This window comes from Rousettus aegyptiacus, unplaced genomic scaffold (assembly GCF_014176215.1).
Source record: "Rousettus aegyptiacus isolate mRouAeg1 unplaced genomic scaffold, mRouAeg1.p scaffold_m13_p_6, whole genome shotgun sequence".
NCBI lineage: Eukaryota > Metazoa > Chordata > Mammalia > Chiroptera > Pteropodidae > Rousettus > Rousettus aegyptiacus.
Genome location: NW_023416309.1, coordinates 56849502 through 56867099, shown reverse-complemented (window position 1 = coordinate 56867099; position 17598 = coordinate 56849502). Strand labels below are relative to the sequence as shown.

The 17598-nt window shown below is 55.1% G+C and overlaps 1 protein-coding gene across 2 annotated transcripts; it reads left to right on the top strand.

The window, feature by feature from the left end:
- The first annotated feature begins 157 nt into the window (after positions 1 to 157).
- UROS (uroporphyrinogen III synthase) lies at positions 158 to 15985 on the top strand. 2 transcript variants are annotated; one of them, XM_016148250.2, is made up of 11 exons: positions 158 to 408; positions 3378 to 3602; positions 5594 to 5682; positions 5843 to 5926; positions 7460 to 7556; positions 10144 to 10218; positions 12300 to 12374; positions 12835 to 12918; positions 13811 to 13896; positions 14212 to 14310; positions 15387 to 15985. In XM_016148250.2, the coding sequence occupies exons 2-11, from the start codon at positions 3530 to 3532 to the stop codon at positions 15519 to 15521; spliced, it is 897 nt and encodes a 298-aa protein (XP_016003736.2). In that variant the 5' UTR covers positions 158 to 408; positions 3378 to 3529; the 3' UTR covers positions 15522 to 15985. The 2 variants fall into 2 exon arrangements, with proteins under 2 accessions (XP_016003736.2, XP_016003737.2); XM_016148251.2 differs by lacking the exon at positions 3378 to 3602 and having other exon boundaries at positions 159 to 408.
- The last annotated feature ends 1613 nt before the right edge of the window (positions 15986 to 17598 follow it).

Sequence of the window (17598 nt, the reverse complement as noted above, 5' to 3'; positions counted from 1 at the left end):
AGCCAAGTCCAGCCGGGGGTCCTGTCTTGGCCTCTTCTTCCTCCCTCGGCCTTCCGTTACTCCCTCCCAAGCCCCCTCTCCCCTTCGCGCAGTGGTTCGACCCATCTCGGAGGCGTCTCCCCGGGGCCGGTGCCGAGGCGCATGCGCGAACTCCAGCTGTGCGTCACCGGGGTTCCGCAACCCGGGGCCGCGCTGGTGGTGGCCGGCGGCCCCGCGCGGGCTGTCGCCAGGGCAGCTCAGGCCACGTGGTGCGAGACCTCCCTGGCCCCCGCTCACCGCTCCCGCAGCCTCTCAGCCTCCCGGTTGGGGTCGCGAGATACCGTTGCCCTAAGCGACTTCCCAGAGCCGGGCGCCTGGCTGGCCACGGCCCCAGCTCCTAGACCTTTCGGGCCTCACCTGCCCGGCGAGGTAGGTGTCGCCGCTGACGTAGGGACGAAGACGCAGAGGCCTGCGGCGCTAGGGAGTGCATGACGAGTCGGGAGCGGAGGCCCGAGGCCCCTGATGACTTGGGTGCGGGCCATAGTCCGGGGCAGTGGGCGGCCCCAGCTGGACGGTCGCCGCCGGATCCGTGCAGATAACCGCCACCCCCTCCCGCCCCAGCCCCCGCCAGGCTCTGGCCGGACCCCGCGGCCATCACCCAAACACGGCTGCGGCTGCGCGGCCTTGTCAGTGATTGATCTGTGTGCCTGCCCTTAGCCGACCCTCCCTCGGTGTACCTCCTTAAGCATATTTCTTGATCTGAAAGTTTCTTTAAAAGCAGAGATCAACCTTAAATGCTTCAGTGCCAGTGGGGAAATCTGAATTACAGACTGGAGCCTACTACTGTGAGAGGGGGGCAGAGGACACTATGACAAGCTAGTATGTACGTGACAGCCACGGCTGCTGGTCTCGGCCAAGTGGAAATGCCTGCCCAGGGCTGTCAACTTCTTACATTTCAAGAGAATCTGGATTTTTCCAAGAAATGTCCAAATTCTTTGTATCTTTAAAATGTTTTTAAAACCTGTGCCAATTAAAATTCATTGACCAGCTAAGTTTATCCCACAGGCTACCTGTTTGCAGCTCATTAAAGGACTTATCATTTAGGAAGAAGGTTATTAATTAGCTTTCTGAGAGGAAGGTCTATTGTTTTCCATTTTTTTCCCTCTGTAAAATGGGGAGAGTGAATTAGATGCATGTGATTCTAAAAGTGGAATGAGCTGTCCCAGTAGTGAGGCGGCCACTGCTGGAGAGGTTTAAGCAGAACAGTGGTAACCTGTCAACGATCCTTCAGCAGCAGGAATTGGAACCAAGATAGCTTAAGTGTCCCCAGAGTCCCGGTGATCGTGTTCCGTGAGCTCCATCTCTGCCGAGTCTCGTTTACCAGGCCACGACGTGGATGTTAATGCACTTACACGTCAGGATCCTGCATCCAACAGCCTCGCTTGGCCCCTCTGGGTCCCACAGCTATGCAAAAACATCTTCCAATAACACAAGAGAGGAAGCTGTGAAAAAGACCTATCAAAAGTCTAAAATTAGGGGAAAGAGTCAGAAGGCACAGTGCCAGTGTGTCGATAGAGTTGCAGTGAGACGTCTTGGGTAACTGTATTTCCCTCTTCCCTTATACATTTCGTTTGTGGTAAAATGTACATACATAAAATTTCAATAATTTTTAAGTGTGCACCTCAGTGACATGAATTACATTTGCAGTCTCGTACAGCAGTCACCCCCATCCATCTCCAGAAGTCTTTCATCTTGCAAAACTGGTTATCTGCACCCGTTAAACAATAACCCCCCGTCCTCCTTCCCCAGCACCTGAAAGCCCCCGTTTACTTTCCTCTGTGAATTTGCCTATTCTAGGTACATCGTATTAAGTGGCATGTAATATTTGTCCTTTTGTGACTGGTCTGTTGCACTTAGCATAATGTCTTCAAGGTTCATCCTTGTAGAGTGTGTCAGAATTTTCTTCCTTTTTAAGGCTGAGTAATATTCCATGGAAAGGATAGACCACGTTTTGTTTATTCATTTATCCACTGGTGGACGCTTGGGTCCCTTCTGCCTCTCGGCAACTGTGAATAACGTTGCTATGAACATGGGTGTACAAACATCTGTTCAAGTCCCTGCTTTTAATATTTTTGAGTATATACCTAAAAATGGAATTGTTGGATCATATGGTAATCCTGTGTTTAGTTTTTTGAGGAACTATACTTTTCAGTAGTTTGCGCATTTCCCATGGTGACCATGTGTTGCCTTGATAAGAGAAGGGGGTAAAGCTTTGCCTCGTACACTCAGGTTAGTGCCCAGTATTGAGCTCGTGGTCAGTGTGAATTAGAGCGGCAGGTGTGCAGGAATGGACTACCTGTGGGTCTGTCCTTCCGGACAACGCAGCACTGGCCCCAGGGAGCCTAACCCAGTCGGGGACTAGGTTGCCGCCACTGGCTCAGTCTTCAGCGTTAGCATTTGTCATTAGTTTTACTTATTTGTAAAATATCGATTTTACCATCCCAGAAGTAGGAGGACAGGAATCATTTTGTACATCCAGAGCTTGGTACACAGCAACTGTGGATAAATATCTGTTGACTTACTGACAGGATTACACACACAAACCTGAAGTTTAGGTGGGATTCAGAGAAGAAAGGCTTAATTCCATCCTGGTCCCAACCGTCACAAACCAGACTGTGGACAGATGGTTTCACCCAGAATTACATTAGTAGTTAACTCTGTCTTCTGTATCATTCCTGATCCAGCCGCTTCTTACCCTACCCCCAACCACCCCCACTGCCTACTCTCCTGCGGTGGCCGTCCTTGTTGCGGAAGCCGAGGTCCTTCGAAGTGTGGAGTCCCATCACTGTCACTTTCGGTGTGTTCCCCGTTCCAATGGAATCCTAAGTGCGCTCTGTCCTTCCCGCTCAAGCCAGGCTGACCCTTCCCTCCTGGGGACAACAGGGCCTTTTTCTGAGGCTTGAACATTTGCGTGGCTCTTGTCATTCAGATTTCAACTGTGATGTCATCTCCTTTAATTCTCCTCACCGCTGTTGTCATTCAGATGTCACCTTCTCAGGTCCCCCTGGAGAGGGAACTAGTTATCAGCACCCCAGGCCTCTCTCCCACATCACCTCGTAGCACTTGGTGGTACTTGAACTTGGCCCCCAGCCCCAATAAATAATGCACACCTAATCGCCCTGAGGACATTCCAGCTGTCAGTGCTGAGAACTGTTTCGAAACGCTTTGGGGAGCGACTGGCAGCTGGTGCGCAAGAGCGTCACCGACACAGCCTTTGACACGCGGGGCCTGTGTCTGAGCCAGAACCATGGCAGGGACAGGCAGGGCTGAGGAGAGGTCTGCGGCCACAGGGTCCCCCGCTTCCGACAGCAGTAAGCGTCCCGTGTTTACACCCACAGTGGTCGCTTGTGTCGTGTGCCCTGGAAAGCTTCATGCTTTTGCGGAAAATGCCAAGTTTCATCTGCCACTCAGTGACATTACAGATTCCTGGAACCCCAGAATTGGAAGACGCATCAGTCAGGGTTCAGCCAGAGAAACAACCCGCAGGGATATGTATCAGGAGACTGATTGCAAGGAATCGATTTGTGCAACTGTGGGGGCGAGTCCGAAACCCCCAGCGCAAGGTGAGAAGGGCGGGCCGCGGGCACCTGCCAAGGCTGCGTCAACGGGAGGGATTTCTTCTTCCCAGAAGCCTCGGTTCTTAGGCCTTCCCGCTGCCTGAGTCAGGGCCACCCGGATCACGTAGGGTAGTCTGCCAGGTGGTGGACTTGATCATATCCCCAGAACACCTTTCCAACAACACCTGGATTTGCATTTGAGAATGAATGGGGGCTCTCGCCTAGCCAGGTGACAAGTAAGAGTGACTGACTGTCGCAGAAAGGTAGATTCCCAGTTTCTGCGTAAGACCCACAGAAACGATACTACCCATTTTCCAAATCCCCAGTCTCTCCAGCTAACAGCTTGACAGCGGCAATAATTAGAGCTTGATTTCATAATTACTATTTGTTCGTGCAGGTTTGGTTGCTTAGATACAAAGCAATTCATTTTAAGCCAAATTTTCCTAAGACATCCTGTAGATAGTATAATGTTTTGGAAATATTCTCAGGAATAATTTGTAAATAATGGTTCCCGGAGTTTACACATTTCTGCTCCAAGCAATATACCCTGTTTGACTATTGTCAATCAGTGTGTCATGTTTATTAAATAACTTGCCGGCAGATCTGATGGTACTTATGGTACTTACGGCAGATCTGATGGTACTTGCGGGATAATACTCTGCATTTGAAGCAGAGTTTATTCACCAATTCTTCGGCATTTGTTTTGAGGCCTTCAGGGTGGTTATAATGTGCTTTTCCCCTCTTGTTACAAAGGGAATTTAATGTTTGTTGTAAAAACAAAATTGGAAATACAGAAATAAGTAAAGAAGAAGATAACCACCCTAATCTACTACCAGAATAATTGCCATTAGAATTTTGGTGCATGTTCTGTCATATATATTTTTTTTCTATAAAATTATACTATTATTTATGTAATTCTGAATCCTGATTTTTTAACTTAATACTATTTTGTGATTATGTAATCTATGTAACTAAATTATTAATATTTTGATGATGTCATATAACTGTACTGTGACTTATTTAACCATTCTGTCCTTGTTAGACATTCACAGTGTTTCTAATTATTTGCAGTTATAGAGACTACCAGGATACAAACTTGTAACTAGTAGATAAATAAGTCCTGGAGATCTAATGCACAGCATAGTGATTGCAATCGATGATACCGTATTATAAACTTCAACGTTGCTAACAGACTGGATCTTAACAGTTTTCCCAAAAAAATAAATTATAATTATGTGACGGGATAGAGGTGTTCGCTAACACTACGGTGGCGATCATGTTGTAATATATAAATGAATCGAATCAACATGCCGTACATCTTAAACTTTCATAGTCTTGTGTGTCAGTTATATCTCAATAATGAAAAGAGAATGCCAAGATGAGCATCTTTATGTTAATCTTTGCACTCACTTATGAGTATTGCCTGAGTATTTATTCTTAGATGTGAAATTATAGGAGGAAAGGATACGAAGTATGTAAGGCTTTTGATGAATTCAGCTGTCATTTTCCGGGTTGTTAGAAAATTTTGGGAAGGTTATTTCATGATACTTGACATTTATAAAACATCATTTGAGAAGTAGAAGAGTCAGTGTTATTTCCTAAAGTTTGAGAGCAAACTAGTATATATATCCATCTTGAAATGGAAGTGATTACTTATTTCCTTAAAACATAAGATACCCTCTTCTCTAATTGTTATTGATACAACCCAGAATTTGCAGGACTCTCTTCTGTGAGCCTTAAAGATGTGGCTAAAACGCTGGCTTTGCCTAATGGCTTTCACCTGCCTTTCCAAGTGATATCAAGTGCCAGCTTGCTGTCCCTCGGCCTTATCAGCGGCAGGGTCTTCAGAAGGAACAAGCCCATTAACGCTGAGTCAGTGCGTGCAGGGGCGGGCCACGTCCGCCAGCCACTGATTACCTCTCCCCGCACGCCTGTCCACCCGCCTGGCTTAGGAAGAGTCAGATCTAATTAAGACCTGTTCTCCCGCCCTGTCTCAGCGCCCGGTGAGGGCTGCCAGGCAGCGATGAAGGTTCTCCTACTGAAAGACGCCAAGGAGGAGGACGGTGGCCAGGACCCCTACGTCAGGGTAAGCGTCTTGGTGGGATGTGACGGCCTTACCATGAAGTTGGGGGTGGGGGGGTCACCCGAGACTGAGGAATTGGTCCAGAATAATCACTAATGTGATCCCCCTCCCCCCATTTGCCTAACCACCCCGGCCGGTCCAGACTATGCTCTTTTATCTGCAGGAATTTGGGTTACATGGACTCGAAGCCACTTTGATCCCTGTTTTATCATTTGAGTTCTTGTCTCTTCCCAGTTTCTCAGAGAAGGTAAGGTCTGCCGGTGTCTGAGCACCGTGATTTCCAGTGAGACACATTTGGTCTCTAGAGAATCCGTCCCAACCCAAGCCAGAAGGACTTTCTTACTCCCCCTCATGTCACCACCAAACTTTAAAACAGGGCAGCACAGCCCTGCCTGACTCCAGGATTCATGGCTGTTGGGTTCTCCACCTGAGCCTCCACCAGCAACTCCAGAAAAGCTCCCTTCCACCGCCTGACCTCAGTTTCCCCACGTTAGAGACTGAGGTCCCAGGCTGGGCACCTCCCAAGGCCTCCAGCGAACAAGAGGCAGTGTCAGGACCCGAGACCAGGGCTTCTCCCCGCAGCACCGGCTCTGCCGCCAGGCGTGGGAGTGATCAGTATCCCTGGGGACAATCGCAGGAAGCCTCTCGGTGGTTCCGGTCAGAGTTCCAGGGCGCAGGCAACCCCACCGTGTGGCCCCACACACCTCCAGGCGTCTCCCCGGGAGCTCCCTTCCGGATGGGTGGACTGGGAGCCAGGTTGGCCTCGTGGGACGGGGTCCCCAGCCCTGCTCCTGGGGCTCACCCTTGTGCTCCGCGCAGCAGGCCCCTGCCGTCTCCCTGTGGAAGGCCTCCTGCTTTCTCCTTTCAGTGTGAGCCGAATATCGATTATTTATTCAGTTGGACAAACAACGAGCTGGCATCTGTCACGTCCCCCTGCACAGGGTGTGTGTGCCGAAGGCACTGTGTACGAGGGGCCCAAATGGGCCCTTCTGCTCTTTAAAGCGGGTTATGCTCATCCATAGCAGCTTCAGAAGGGAGCCAGAGACCCCATCACTTGAGATCCTTTCTAGGACCTCGTGGTCAGGTGCGTCCTAGTCTCCACGGGACCCTCCCCACCCCCAGCCCCCGTGCGCCAGGAGGGGTTCTTGGAACGCGCTCCGTGCGGCTCTGCTTGGACGGGGAGCCCAGGCTTGGGGGTCGGGGAGGCCCCACCACCCTCCTGGAGCTGGTTCCTCGGCTGCCGCAAGCCTGTGTTTCCTATAGGAGGCAAGAGTGGCTCCCCCATCCCACGGGGCGCTTTGGCAGAGGCAGTGAAGGGACCTGTCTAGAGCAGTCCAGTACCTGGCGCAGAATAAATGCTCAGTCGATTTTATCACCGTCACTGTCTTTGCAAACCGGGGCTTCAGCATGGACCCCTGAGTACTCCAGTTTCAACACGGATGCAGGTCAAGTCTCCCCACTGCCTGCACCCCACCCAAGCCCAGGCTGAGTCCCATTGCCCCACCTCTCTGATCGAACCCACCACCCTGTGCAGCACCTGAGCCGATCAAGGGAAATACTCTGAACGATGGATCCCCCTCTATTCTTAAAGGCCTGGAATAGGCCCAGGCACACAGTCTCAATAAGTAGTGAGTGTATGCGTGAGTGGACGGACAGATGGAGGGGGGATGGATGGACAGGTAGGATGGATTCGTTTGCGTCCTGCTCCTGTGAGCATTTGGGATTCTGGGAAATGTCGGGCTTCGCTGTCACGTGAAGTGCCTTGCTGTTTGGTGCGCAGCTGTCTCATCCAGAAGCGTACGGAGGACTCATTTTTACCAGCCCCAGAGCCGTGGAAGCCGTGGAGCTGAGTCTGGAGAAAGGCAATAAGGCGGAAGGTGAGTGAGGGCCCACCGTGCGCCCGCTGGACGTCTCTTCCCTCTGGCCCTCCCGTTGGCGATGGCAGATTGCAGAGACAGCTACACTTCCGGTTTGAAAACTTGCAGTGACTTTTAGCTCAGAAAGTATTTAGGTGCCAAGTTACTTCATGCTCATGTAACCTGTGGAGGGAGCAGAAAATGACCTTTCTTCTTACAAGCCGTCTCTTGATGTCCCACACAGGACAGGTTAACTTGTTAGCGTTCTGACGGGGGTGAGCGCTTGGTGCCACAGACCCTGCCTTAGGAGACAGGAGGCCTTGTGGCCTCCTCAACTCCCAGACAGATGTCACTGGGGGGGGGGGGGAGGGGGAGGGTCTAGGTGTTCACCTCCCAGGTGGCCATGTCTCCCCTAAGAATGTATCAGCCAGTCTCGTCCCTCCAAGTGATGACGAGAAGGTCCAACGACACCTGAGAAGTCAGTGCCCGCCATGCCAGGCACCTAACGATGTGAGCGCCTCTTAGACCCTCTTCCTGCCTCCTTCCCTCTTCGTTAAAACACATGCACAGAGCCCGGCGTTCGGACCGAACAGCCACCTTCGTCTGTTTGATCAGACAGCTTCCTGGTAACACCTATGGAGCGCCTACTGTATGCCAGGCTTCATGTTCACTTCACATTCATTATCCCATTTAATCCAGGGGTGCACATACTGTGGCTTGAGAACTGAGGCTTGAGAAGAGTGAGTCCTTGTCCGGAGCCAGCGGCCAGGCAGTCAGACCTGACCAGCTTCAGTCATGGGAACAGGTGGAGGCAGCAGGTGGGCAGGTACCAAAGGGCTTTGCAGCGCGTTAAGCCTGGGTTCAGATGGCCCTCTGACCTTGGCAAGCTCCGTGACCTTGCTGAGCCTCAGGTTCCTTGTTTGTGAAATGGGCACAATAACACCAGCATCTCTGGCTCGTCACTTTGGCGACGAGCTGGCTGGCACTTTGGGGGACCCACTGTGTGTCAGGCACGGGCCCTACAGGCCTTACTGCTGAGGCAGATACAACTTGCACTTGCACTTGACACATGAGGAGCCGGAAGAGCAAAGGGTCTGAGCTCTCCAAGACGACGGGGTCTGTGAGTCGCCGATGTGTGATTCCTGCCTCAGAGCCTGAGTCCCGAAGAGCAGCGCTCAGGACGCCGCCCGGCCCACTGAGTGAGTGGCAGTGCCGAGTGCGTATTAGTCTCGCAGCTCGCATTTAATCAGGCCTCTGTTAGAGCCAGGAGTTCACCTCCTCGGCGACTTCACAGACACACCTACCTCCTGCTGAAGAGGAGGCCTGAGCTTTCCTCGGGGGCGGGGGTCCGTGCCGTCCTGGCCACTCAGCAGCTCAGAGCCTCGAGCACCGTCATCTCCGAAGCGGAGAGAGAAAACTCCTGGTGGAGAAGCTTCCGGATTCTCCCAGCGGCGCTTTGGGAAGCTCCGTCTCACACTTGTATTCGTCCTTTTGTGTGTGTTTTGAGGATGAAGGTGATGAAAAATAAGAAAACCCCAGAATGGACACTGGAACCTTCCACAGCGCTTTATGGTTTAAAAGGCATTTTCCTGAACATGTTCTTGTTTTTGATTCTCACAGCAACGCTGTCATGTGGGCAGGAACGATGTAGCCGTCCCAGTTACCTTGGCAGTGGCTGGCTTGCCCAGGGATGGGCACAGGTTGAGGGACAGAGCTGGCCCCACGCCGGGCCGTCTGACTCCGTCCAGTGCTCGCTCCAGCCACTGTCTGCTGTGAGGCTTACAGAATGGTTCGTTCACCGCCGGGAATAATTCTTAAATAAATATTATTTACATTAGTGGGGAAGGAAAGAAAGAACATGCAATTCAGTCTTCAGTGACTGTTTACAAGGGAATTTCTCGCGGGAGTGTAAAGGGTAGAGTAACATTTGAATTTTTAAGGGGAAGTTACACCCACTGTTGGAAGAAGTAGAGTTTCCTTGTCTTCTAAAAGGCATTGAACAGCCAGTGGTCGTACGTTTTATACAATTCATTTCCTCTTCGTATCTCTTGAACTCGTATTTAAAGATGTTTATTTTTTGCCACAAAATGGTAGCGTTCTTTATTAAATTGTGCTCATTTATGATCCTGAAATTATCTCCACTTTGACCTGATGGATAATGAGCCATCTCATCTGAGATGACAGTTTCTTGACCACTTTCAGGTCCGCGTTCCAAGTAAGGCTGATGGCGTTGCTTTGTAAGCGTTTAAGTCACCTCTTAGTAGTGATTTTTTCTTTAACTAGATTTTAAAATTTTTAGTATCCCATGCAAATTAATTCTTCCAGTTATTTTTATTTTCTAAGACACATTAAAAATACTTCTAATGCCATCTGTGGAAATGACTTAATATTTCAAGCAAAGCATACTGAAACGTTTACCAAAGTGATAATTTACCTGCAGAATTTGAATAGTATAAAAATGGAATTTTAGTTTGAGATGCTGTTCTTCAGATTTGCTTAATAATAGTTTGCTTTGATCACCAGTTTTGGGATGAACAAACAGCCTTGGGCACGAGTCCAGATGGCCATGTTGGTATTTGCAGCTCGCATACAATTTCTTGTTTTACAGTCTGGAAAAAGTCTCTGAAAGAAAAATGGAACGCTAAGCCGGTGTATGTGGTTGGAAATGCCACCGCTTCTCTAGGTAAGCAATCAAGGTAAAAACGAAACCCCGGAAGATGCCTGTGATGTGATTCGGAATAGGAATACGTCTTGGTCTCCATCCCTGTTCCTGGCACAGAGCTCCTAAAACCCTCGGACTCTCCTAAGTCATAAAGATGAAGGTGTCTTTTGCTATTCGTAACAAACCTCTTTCGCCTCCACCTGAGTTTGTTTAGAGAGCCGCTAGAGTTGGGGCCGGTTGCCAGGAGAACCAGTCATGTGACTATAGTAGCAACGTTCGGACTCCTGCCCCCGGCCACCACATCTGGGAGAAGGGAGGGGCTGGAAGCTGAATTAATCACCAGCCCGATGATTTAATCAGTTGTGCCAATGCGATGAAAGCTCTGTGAAATGCAGGACAGTGCCATGCAGCAGCAGGGTGCCGAGCCCGGAGACGCGTGGAGGCTCCGCGCCCCCCTTCCCATACCTCGCCCGGGCGCCTCTCCATCTGCCTGTTCATTTTTTTCTGTCGAAACATCCTTCGTAATATATTTGCAGTCGTTAGAAAACCATTTTTCTGAGTTCTGTGAGCCATTCTAGCAAATGATCAACCCAAGGTGAGGTTGTAGGAACCTCCAGTTCGTAGCCAGTCGTCAGAAGCACAAGTAAGAACCCAGACTTGGGGTTGCAGACTGAAGCGGGGGCTGTCTTGGGATCTGACACACGTCAGAACTGAGTGAAACTGTAGGAACTGGAGAGTCACTTGGTGTGGAAATCCCCCACACCTGGCAGCTGACGTCCAAGCCGAGCGTGGTAGTCGAGAGCAGAAAAGAAAAACAGGATTTGTTCCTCAGCGACAGCCTTGTTCATTTTTTAAGACACACAGTTTAAAATGTGATTTTGTTTTGCTTATCAAATTTTAGAACAGTATCTCGGTCCGTCTTTGGCTTTTGGGGTCCTGACGCTTTTAGAAACCATGAGCCAGTGACTGAGCAGACAGCCCCGGCCCTGCCTTGCAGGGCAGAACTGAGGGACTGGAGGGATCCGCCCCGAGCCTCCTCCACGGTAGAGTGCAGGGGCGACCCCCACGAGGTCCAGCTCGCAGGGTTGTGTGACGACCGAATGAGCCGGTGCCCACTTAGTGGACGGCAGAGCAGGACAGGAAGCCAGTTGGGCCAGGTTCCCACGGTCTGTCTCGGTGCCTAAGAGGAAGGCACACAAATGCCGATATTAGGCTCCAGCGTCACACTGAGTACTTGCACCCCGTTCAGTTCCCCGCAGTTTTCAGGGTTCTTCGGTGCCCTGGGACCTTCCTGGTTCAGTCAGAGGGCCGGTGACATGGCGCCAGCAAGGGCTTTGTTCCTGAACTAAGTTTACAGCTGCAAGCGAACTTTTTCCCTTGGACTTAGCACATTTGTGATGGTCTGTGAGTTAAAAGCTGAGGGTGTTGACGCTAACGCTGCAGTTTGTTACTAGCCCGTGCTGCGCATTCCAAGCAGACGCCCACGGCACCCCCTTTCTCAGAGGAGGCCCACTTCCTGCGAACAGGTGTGAGCGCTGAGCCACCCTCCGCAGAGTGACCGGCGTTCCCGCCTGCGGAGTGCCTGCTTCTAGCTCAGTCCCTGGCATCGGTCCCCCAAAAGTGGCTGGCACAGCCCCTCACCCCGAACCACCTGCATTCGAGGCGCTAGGGGTCCCCGTTGCCATACTCTATGAAACCTCCCCCCCTCCCTCCCAGTCTCACCGCCTTTCCAGTCAGAGCTGGCCACTCCTACCAAAGCGAGGGCTCTCCTGTGCCATTTCCTGAGCTCCTCCGAGATGGCGGGTCGGTGCTGTCATCATCTCCAATCCTTAGAACAGTCCCATAGGTCGTGTCTCCGCAGTCGTACATGGGCTCAGCGGGGCTCAGGGCAATGGGAGCCTTACTAAAGCCACAGGCCTCAGGAGGGCGGGGCCAGGAGCCAGCCCCGCCCCCTGACACCTGCGGCCTTGAGCACGGGCCTGGCGGAGACTCCCTGCGTGATGTGTGACCCACGTGCTTTTATATTTGTATGTTAAAAAGACAACGCAGGAACAGAGGGATGTTAGTAGCCGTGTAAAGAGACACGTCTTGTTGTTTTCCAGTGAATAAAATTGGCCTGGATACAGAAGGAGAACACTGTGGAAATGCAGAAAAGCTTGCAGAATACATTTGTTCCAGTAAGTAGAAAAAAGCCACCCCAAACAAAGCCCATTTGTTTTTGTTCATGGTCACACACCCACCACCGGAGACCGGGGTATTTCCTCAGAGCGTCCTCCATGACGATGGTGGTACACAGTGTGTCAGCACCCCTGGGACCATCACCGCCTGGTACTTGTGTCTGTGCTTGCTCGAGATCCAGCCCACCCCAGCGCCACGGCAGGCCCCGCCTGTGACCTCCCCGCTCCGGTTAAGCCGCGGCACCTGTGTTCTAAATGGTGCGGCTGCCCAGGAGCCCCTGCAGGGTGACAGCAGCCCCTGGCTTGGGTGGAACTGGGCCCACGTGACCCCTGTGACCTTCCTGTGGCAAGGTCAGCAGGGCGGCAGTTCTTCCTTCCCGCGGTCGGAGGAGCAGAGGCCGGAGCCGCGCCGCCTCCGCAGGTTCTGCAGAGCTATCACTAGTCTGCTTCTTGATTCCAGGGGAGACGCCGTCGGCATTGCCTCTCCTCTTCCCCTGCGGAGCCCTCAAAGGGGAAACCCTGCCGAAGACGCTCAAGGACAAAGGTGACTGGAACACCAGGCTCTGCGCGCCTCCTCCCGCACCCCTTGGGGTCTGCTGGGAGCCTTCACGGGTGACGGCGTGGTCAGCCCCAGAGGCCATGAGGGAGGGCCGGGGGCGGGCTGGCCGGGAGGGGCGGGGCCTGGGGATGCCCACGTGGTGGGGGATGCAGCCCACCTGCCTGGCCGCAGGTGCGCGGTCCTCATCCTGCTCAGCTCCAGTGAGGAGCACACGGAGTGTCGCAGAGCCCTCACCGAGAAGACAGGGCAGGTGGTGGCGGTGGGAAGTGACCTCGGGGCAGGGTCCCCGTATAGAAGAAATCTAAGGCGGGGGCCGATGGGCAGTGGCGTGCAGCTTCCCCTCCGCCCCCCGGGCGCTCGCTGTCCAGACTCCAGCCGCACCCTGGAGCACTGCGGCTCCACCGACTCGGGTGCCTGGCGTGTGACGGGGGAACGTGTGCAGGTGCCGCCCCCCTGTGTCTCGGTGGAACACAGTTAAGGTCGCCGCCTGGATCTGTGTCTCCGGGGCTGTAGCTCCTTTTTGCTGAGGAAAAAAAAAAAAATGTCTCGTATTCTTTATCACAAAGTTAATTTTGGTTCACAGCATCCATGCTAGAATGGCGAGGACAGCCCTTGTGGACAGTCCACACAGACGTGGGAACAAAAGGCATCCGTGGGCACGAAGGAGCCTTGGGTTTCGGGCCCTGGCCCCGTCCCTGCCGCCTCAGCCCCCTGCACCGTGGGGCTCAGCTCAGCGGGCGGCAGGGCCCAGAGGCCCCAGTCCCACCCTCGCTCCGGCCCGTGCGGCCTGGGTGGGCGCCACTGACCCCCGACGCGGTGCAGACGCCAGTGTGTTCCCAGGGCAATAAGTCTGTTTCCCGGTTTTGGTCGTGTCCAGGGATCCCCATGGAAAGCATAACCGTCTATCAGAAGATTCCACACCCGGGAATCCAGGTGAACCTGAACAGCTACTATTCCGAGCAGGTGAGCGCTGTTTTAGGGAGAACGGGCAGGGCGGACAGGCAGGGGGTGAGGCCCAGCCTCTCTGCGTGGTCCCGGCCCTTGGCCGTGTGACTGTGGACGTGACCATCCCTGCATCTGTGGAATGGGAAGAGACCATCTAGAAAGGTTTTTGTAAGGATCAGAGGGGGAGATTTACACAGAGCCCTGTGCGCAGCGTCCCAGACACAGTGAGCCGGCCGCCGATAGTGGCCTCGTGGTTGCTCCTCGTCCGTGTGGCAGGGGGTTCTCTCTCCGCTGCGGCCTCAGGCCGCGGCCCTGACCGGCCTCTCCCCGCAGGGCGTTCCGGCCAGCATCACGTTTTTCAGTCCCTCCGGCCTTGCGTACAGTCTCAAGCACATTCAGGAGTTGTCTGGTGACGACATCGGTCGCATCAAGGTGACGTATTCAATGGGGTTTTGGTCTTTTTCAGATTTTTTTTTATAACATTTTTACTGATTATCCCAGAGTTTCCACAGAAAAGTCAAAGCACTCCTGACCTAGCAGGCACCCGATGGCAGCTCGGCAGAAGTGGAAAGGCAGGGCCCAGGGGGCCCCCAGCCCCCAGCCCCCAGCCCCCGCCTCAAGCTGGGCAGCGCCTCTGCCGGCCTGGCACTCCGGGACAAGGGACTTAACCCCCTGAGCCCGTTTCCTCCCTCGTCACACGAGGGTAACCGTGCCTCTGTGGCCTTTGCGGACACGTAGACGGTCTGCCCTGGTGGACCAGCCTCGGGATTGGGTGAGGACTCGGGCGACGCCCTGGTCAGGGCCTGGCACGGGGGCCGCGCCCTTCCCTCCTGCCCCATCTGAGTGTCCCGGGGTCGTCTGTTCTCCACGCACTCCCCGTTGGCGTCTCTTTATTCAAAGGACTGACAGTCACATTTCGGGGGACTGCATCGGTTACAGGTCTACACGTAATCACCCCCCGTGGTGCCTGTCGTGACAATGCTCTTGAACTGGCTTCAGGGGCCGAGGTGGAGGGGGGTGCGGGCGTGATCTGGGACAGAGACCTGCACGGTCAGCCCTCGTGCCATCAGACGCAGGCGGGTCTCGGGGCACACCCGGGGCCGGGGGCCGTTGCTCAGGCTCGCAGCTCAGAGACGTGTGTCCCTGCCCTCTGGCCTTGCGGGGCGGGGGTCCAGCCACCACCCCTGCCACCTTATGCTACATAACATCCGACCTCACCCAGGGCCCCGAGACACGAAGCAGAACGGTCACAGCTAAGGCCTCCAGCGCGGCCAAGGCGGCCAAGGCGGCCGGCCCCAGGTCGGGGCCTCGTGTCCTCGCACCGGGCAGGCGGCGAGGCCCTGTGAGAGCCTCCGGGCCATGACGCCAGTGCCAGGCCGGCAGCCTCGCCGCGCCCAGAGGCTCTCGCAGGAGGAGCGGTGTCCTGCAGACAGGGCGTCCCCCGGGCCCCACGCGCGTCGCCCTCCCGAGTCCGCCGGCACCGCTGAGGCCCTCCTCTCCCCCTGCAGTTCGCGGCCATCGGCCCCACCACCGCCCGCGCCCTGGCCGCGCAGGGCCTGCCCGTGAGCTGCACCGCGGAGAGCCCCACGCCGCGCGCCCTGGCCGCCAGCGTCCGCACGGTGCTCCAGCCCCAGCGCTGCTGACGTGGCCACCGGGCGGCCCCCAGCGGTGGCGGGCACCCTGCTGCTGCCCCCAGGGTGGGTGGGCGGAGCCTGCGTGGAGCCGCCTGGACCCCAGCAGTCAGGGTGGGGCCTGGGCTGGCATCGGGCATGTCACCTCCCTCCTGGAGGCTCCTCGGACCCTCGCCCTGCGCATGCCGGCTCCCAGGCCCTGCAGGAGAGCGCGCCCCCGCGGCAGGGGGAGGTCGACCCGCACCGACCACCTCTGCATTCCGTGGACATCACTGGCCGCGCATCGTTCCCCGTGCACAGCGGTGTGGGGAGGAAGCAGATGTGCCCACGTTCTGATCATCAACAAACCCGGCGTAAATGCTGCAATTTGCTGTGTGTGAACTAGTTTTATTCATTCTGTAAAAAGCACCTCGAAGGTCCTGCTTTGTGAGCTGTGGACAGTTGAAAGTCAAATACAGAAACTCTTTGCTTCGGAGGTGTAAATGCAGCTCGTCAGTCAGGGCCCGAGAGGCTGGGGAGGGCGTCGGCGTTGGCAGTGCCCTGCGGAGAGGCTTTGAAATTGCCCCCAAACTTGATTTCCACTTTTTAAATCCCGGCCTGGAAGTGGAGCTGGGCCGAACGCAGCCTGTCGTCTCCTTGGGAGGTGGGTGTGGGGAGGCAAATGTCGAGCAGCACCTACGGGCCACAGCTCCGTGTTCAGGGCTTGGCCCCTGTGACGTCCAGTCTGAGGGCGGACATCACTGTTACTCCCATTTCTCTGGTGAAGAAATGGAGCCTCAAGAGGCCAAGCGACTTGCCCAGGGCTCGCGGAGCCGGAAGTGGAGGGCTGCCGGGCGCGGAGTGCGTGGGGGAGCTCAGCGCGGCTGGTCTGGGCTTGTGGTCCGGCTCGGGTGAGCAGCGGACGGGTTGGAAATCTGACGGGGACATCTGGGGACCAGAGTGCCACAGAAGGGCCAGGCTGGTCCGCTGGGGAGAAGCGCACTGTAGGTGTGAGCGCGGGCCTGACGCAGACGTGCCGGGGGGACTTCTGGGGTGACGGTCGTGGTGCTGGTTGCCGAGGGTGACCGCTTGTCCCAGAGCACTGAGGACATGATTTGGAAAGCGCCGTGCCGCACATTCTTCTCTGTGACGTCAAGGGGAAGTAGGTGAGACCAGGAATCAGGAATCCCGCCTTCACATCAGATCCACGTCACGTGCTTCTGAGAGGACGTGGCTCAGGCTCCACCCCAGTCTGCTCAGCTGGTTCCTGGGGCGAAGGCCCCGCAACAGGAGTTTTTAGCAGCTCCGGGTGAGTCCCATGTGCGAGCACATTTGAAAACCACTGCATGGCACCAGCTGGGTCCCCCTGGCCGGCTGTGGTCACTGACCTACTCCAGCATGAGCCCTGGCACGTTCCAGGAGCCGCAGACACAAGGCAGCTACTGAGTGAGGAAGAGAAACCCAGCCGGGTGCAGGAGGGGGAAACCAGGTGAGCAAGGATGGCCCGGGCTGCAGAAGAGGGGGTCAGGGGAAAGAGGAGGGGGCACAGCACCCCCGGGGGCTGGGGGAGGGGCGTTTGTTGAGGGCTGCGATGCAGTTGGGGGTGGGGACGGGACAAGGGTTTCCTAAATGTCTACTCGTGTCTTCTGCCATCCCCATGGCAACCTGAAGTGACCTTTCAGAGAGGATGCGGCCGGCATTCAAGGTGAGGCAGGGCAGGTTCGGTTAAAGAGGGGGGTTGGTTTGTGACAGGCGGGGTTCCAGCCCACCGGGCGGGAGGCGCGCCCCCTGCAGACAGAGGGCAGAACGGGGCTGACTTCCTGGGCTGGAGAGCCACTAGCGGCTTAGAATGTGGGCCAAGTGGGCGAAAGTCAGCTCTAAAGTGACTGGAGGACCCCGGTTCCCCTCAGGACCAGCGTCACACCCGTTAGTGGTCTGCAGGCCGGGGGCTGGAGCGCTGAGCGGGAGGCCCACACAGGAGCGCAGGGCCGGTCCAGCCGGGGGAGGTCCACGTTGAGGGCATGTGGGGGGCCCCTCCCGGGCCCAGCATGGCAGCCAGGGTCCAGGGACAAAGCGGGAGGCCCACGGGACACCCGCATAGAGCGCCACC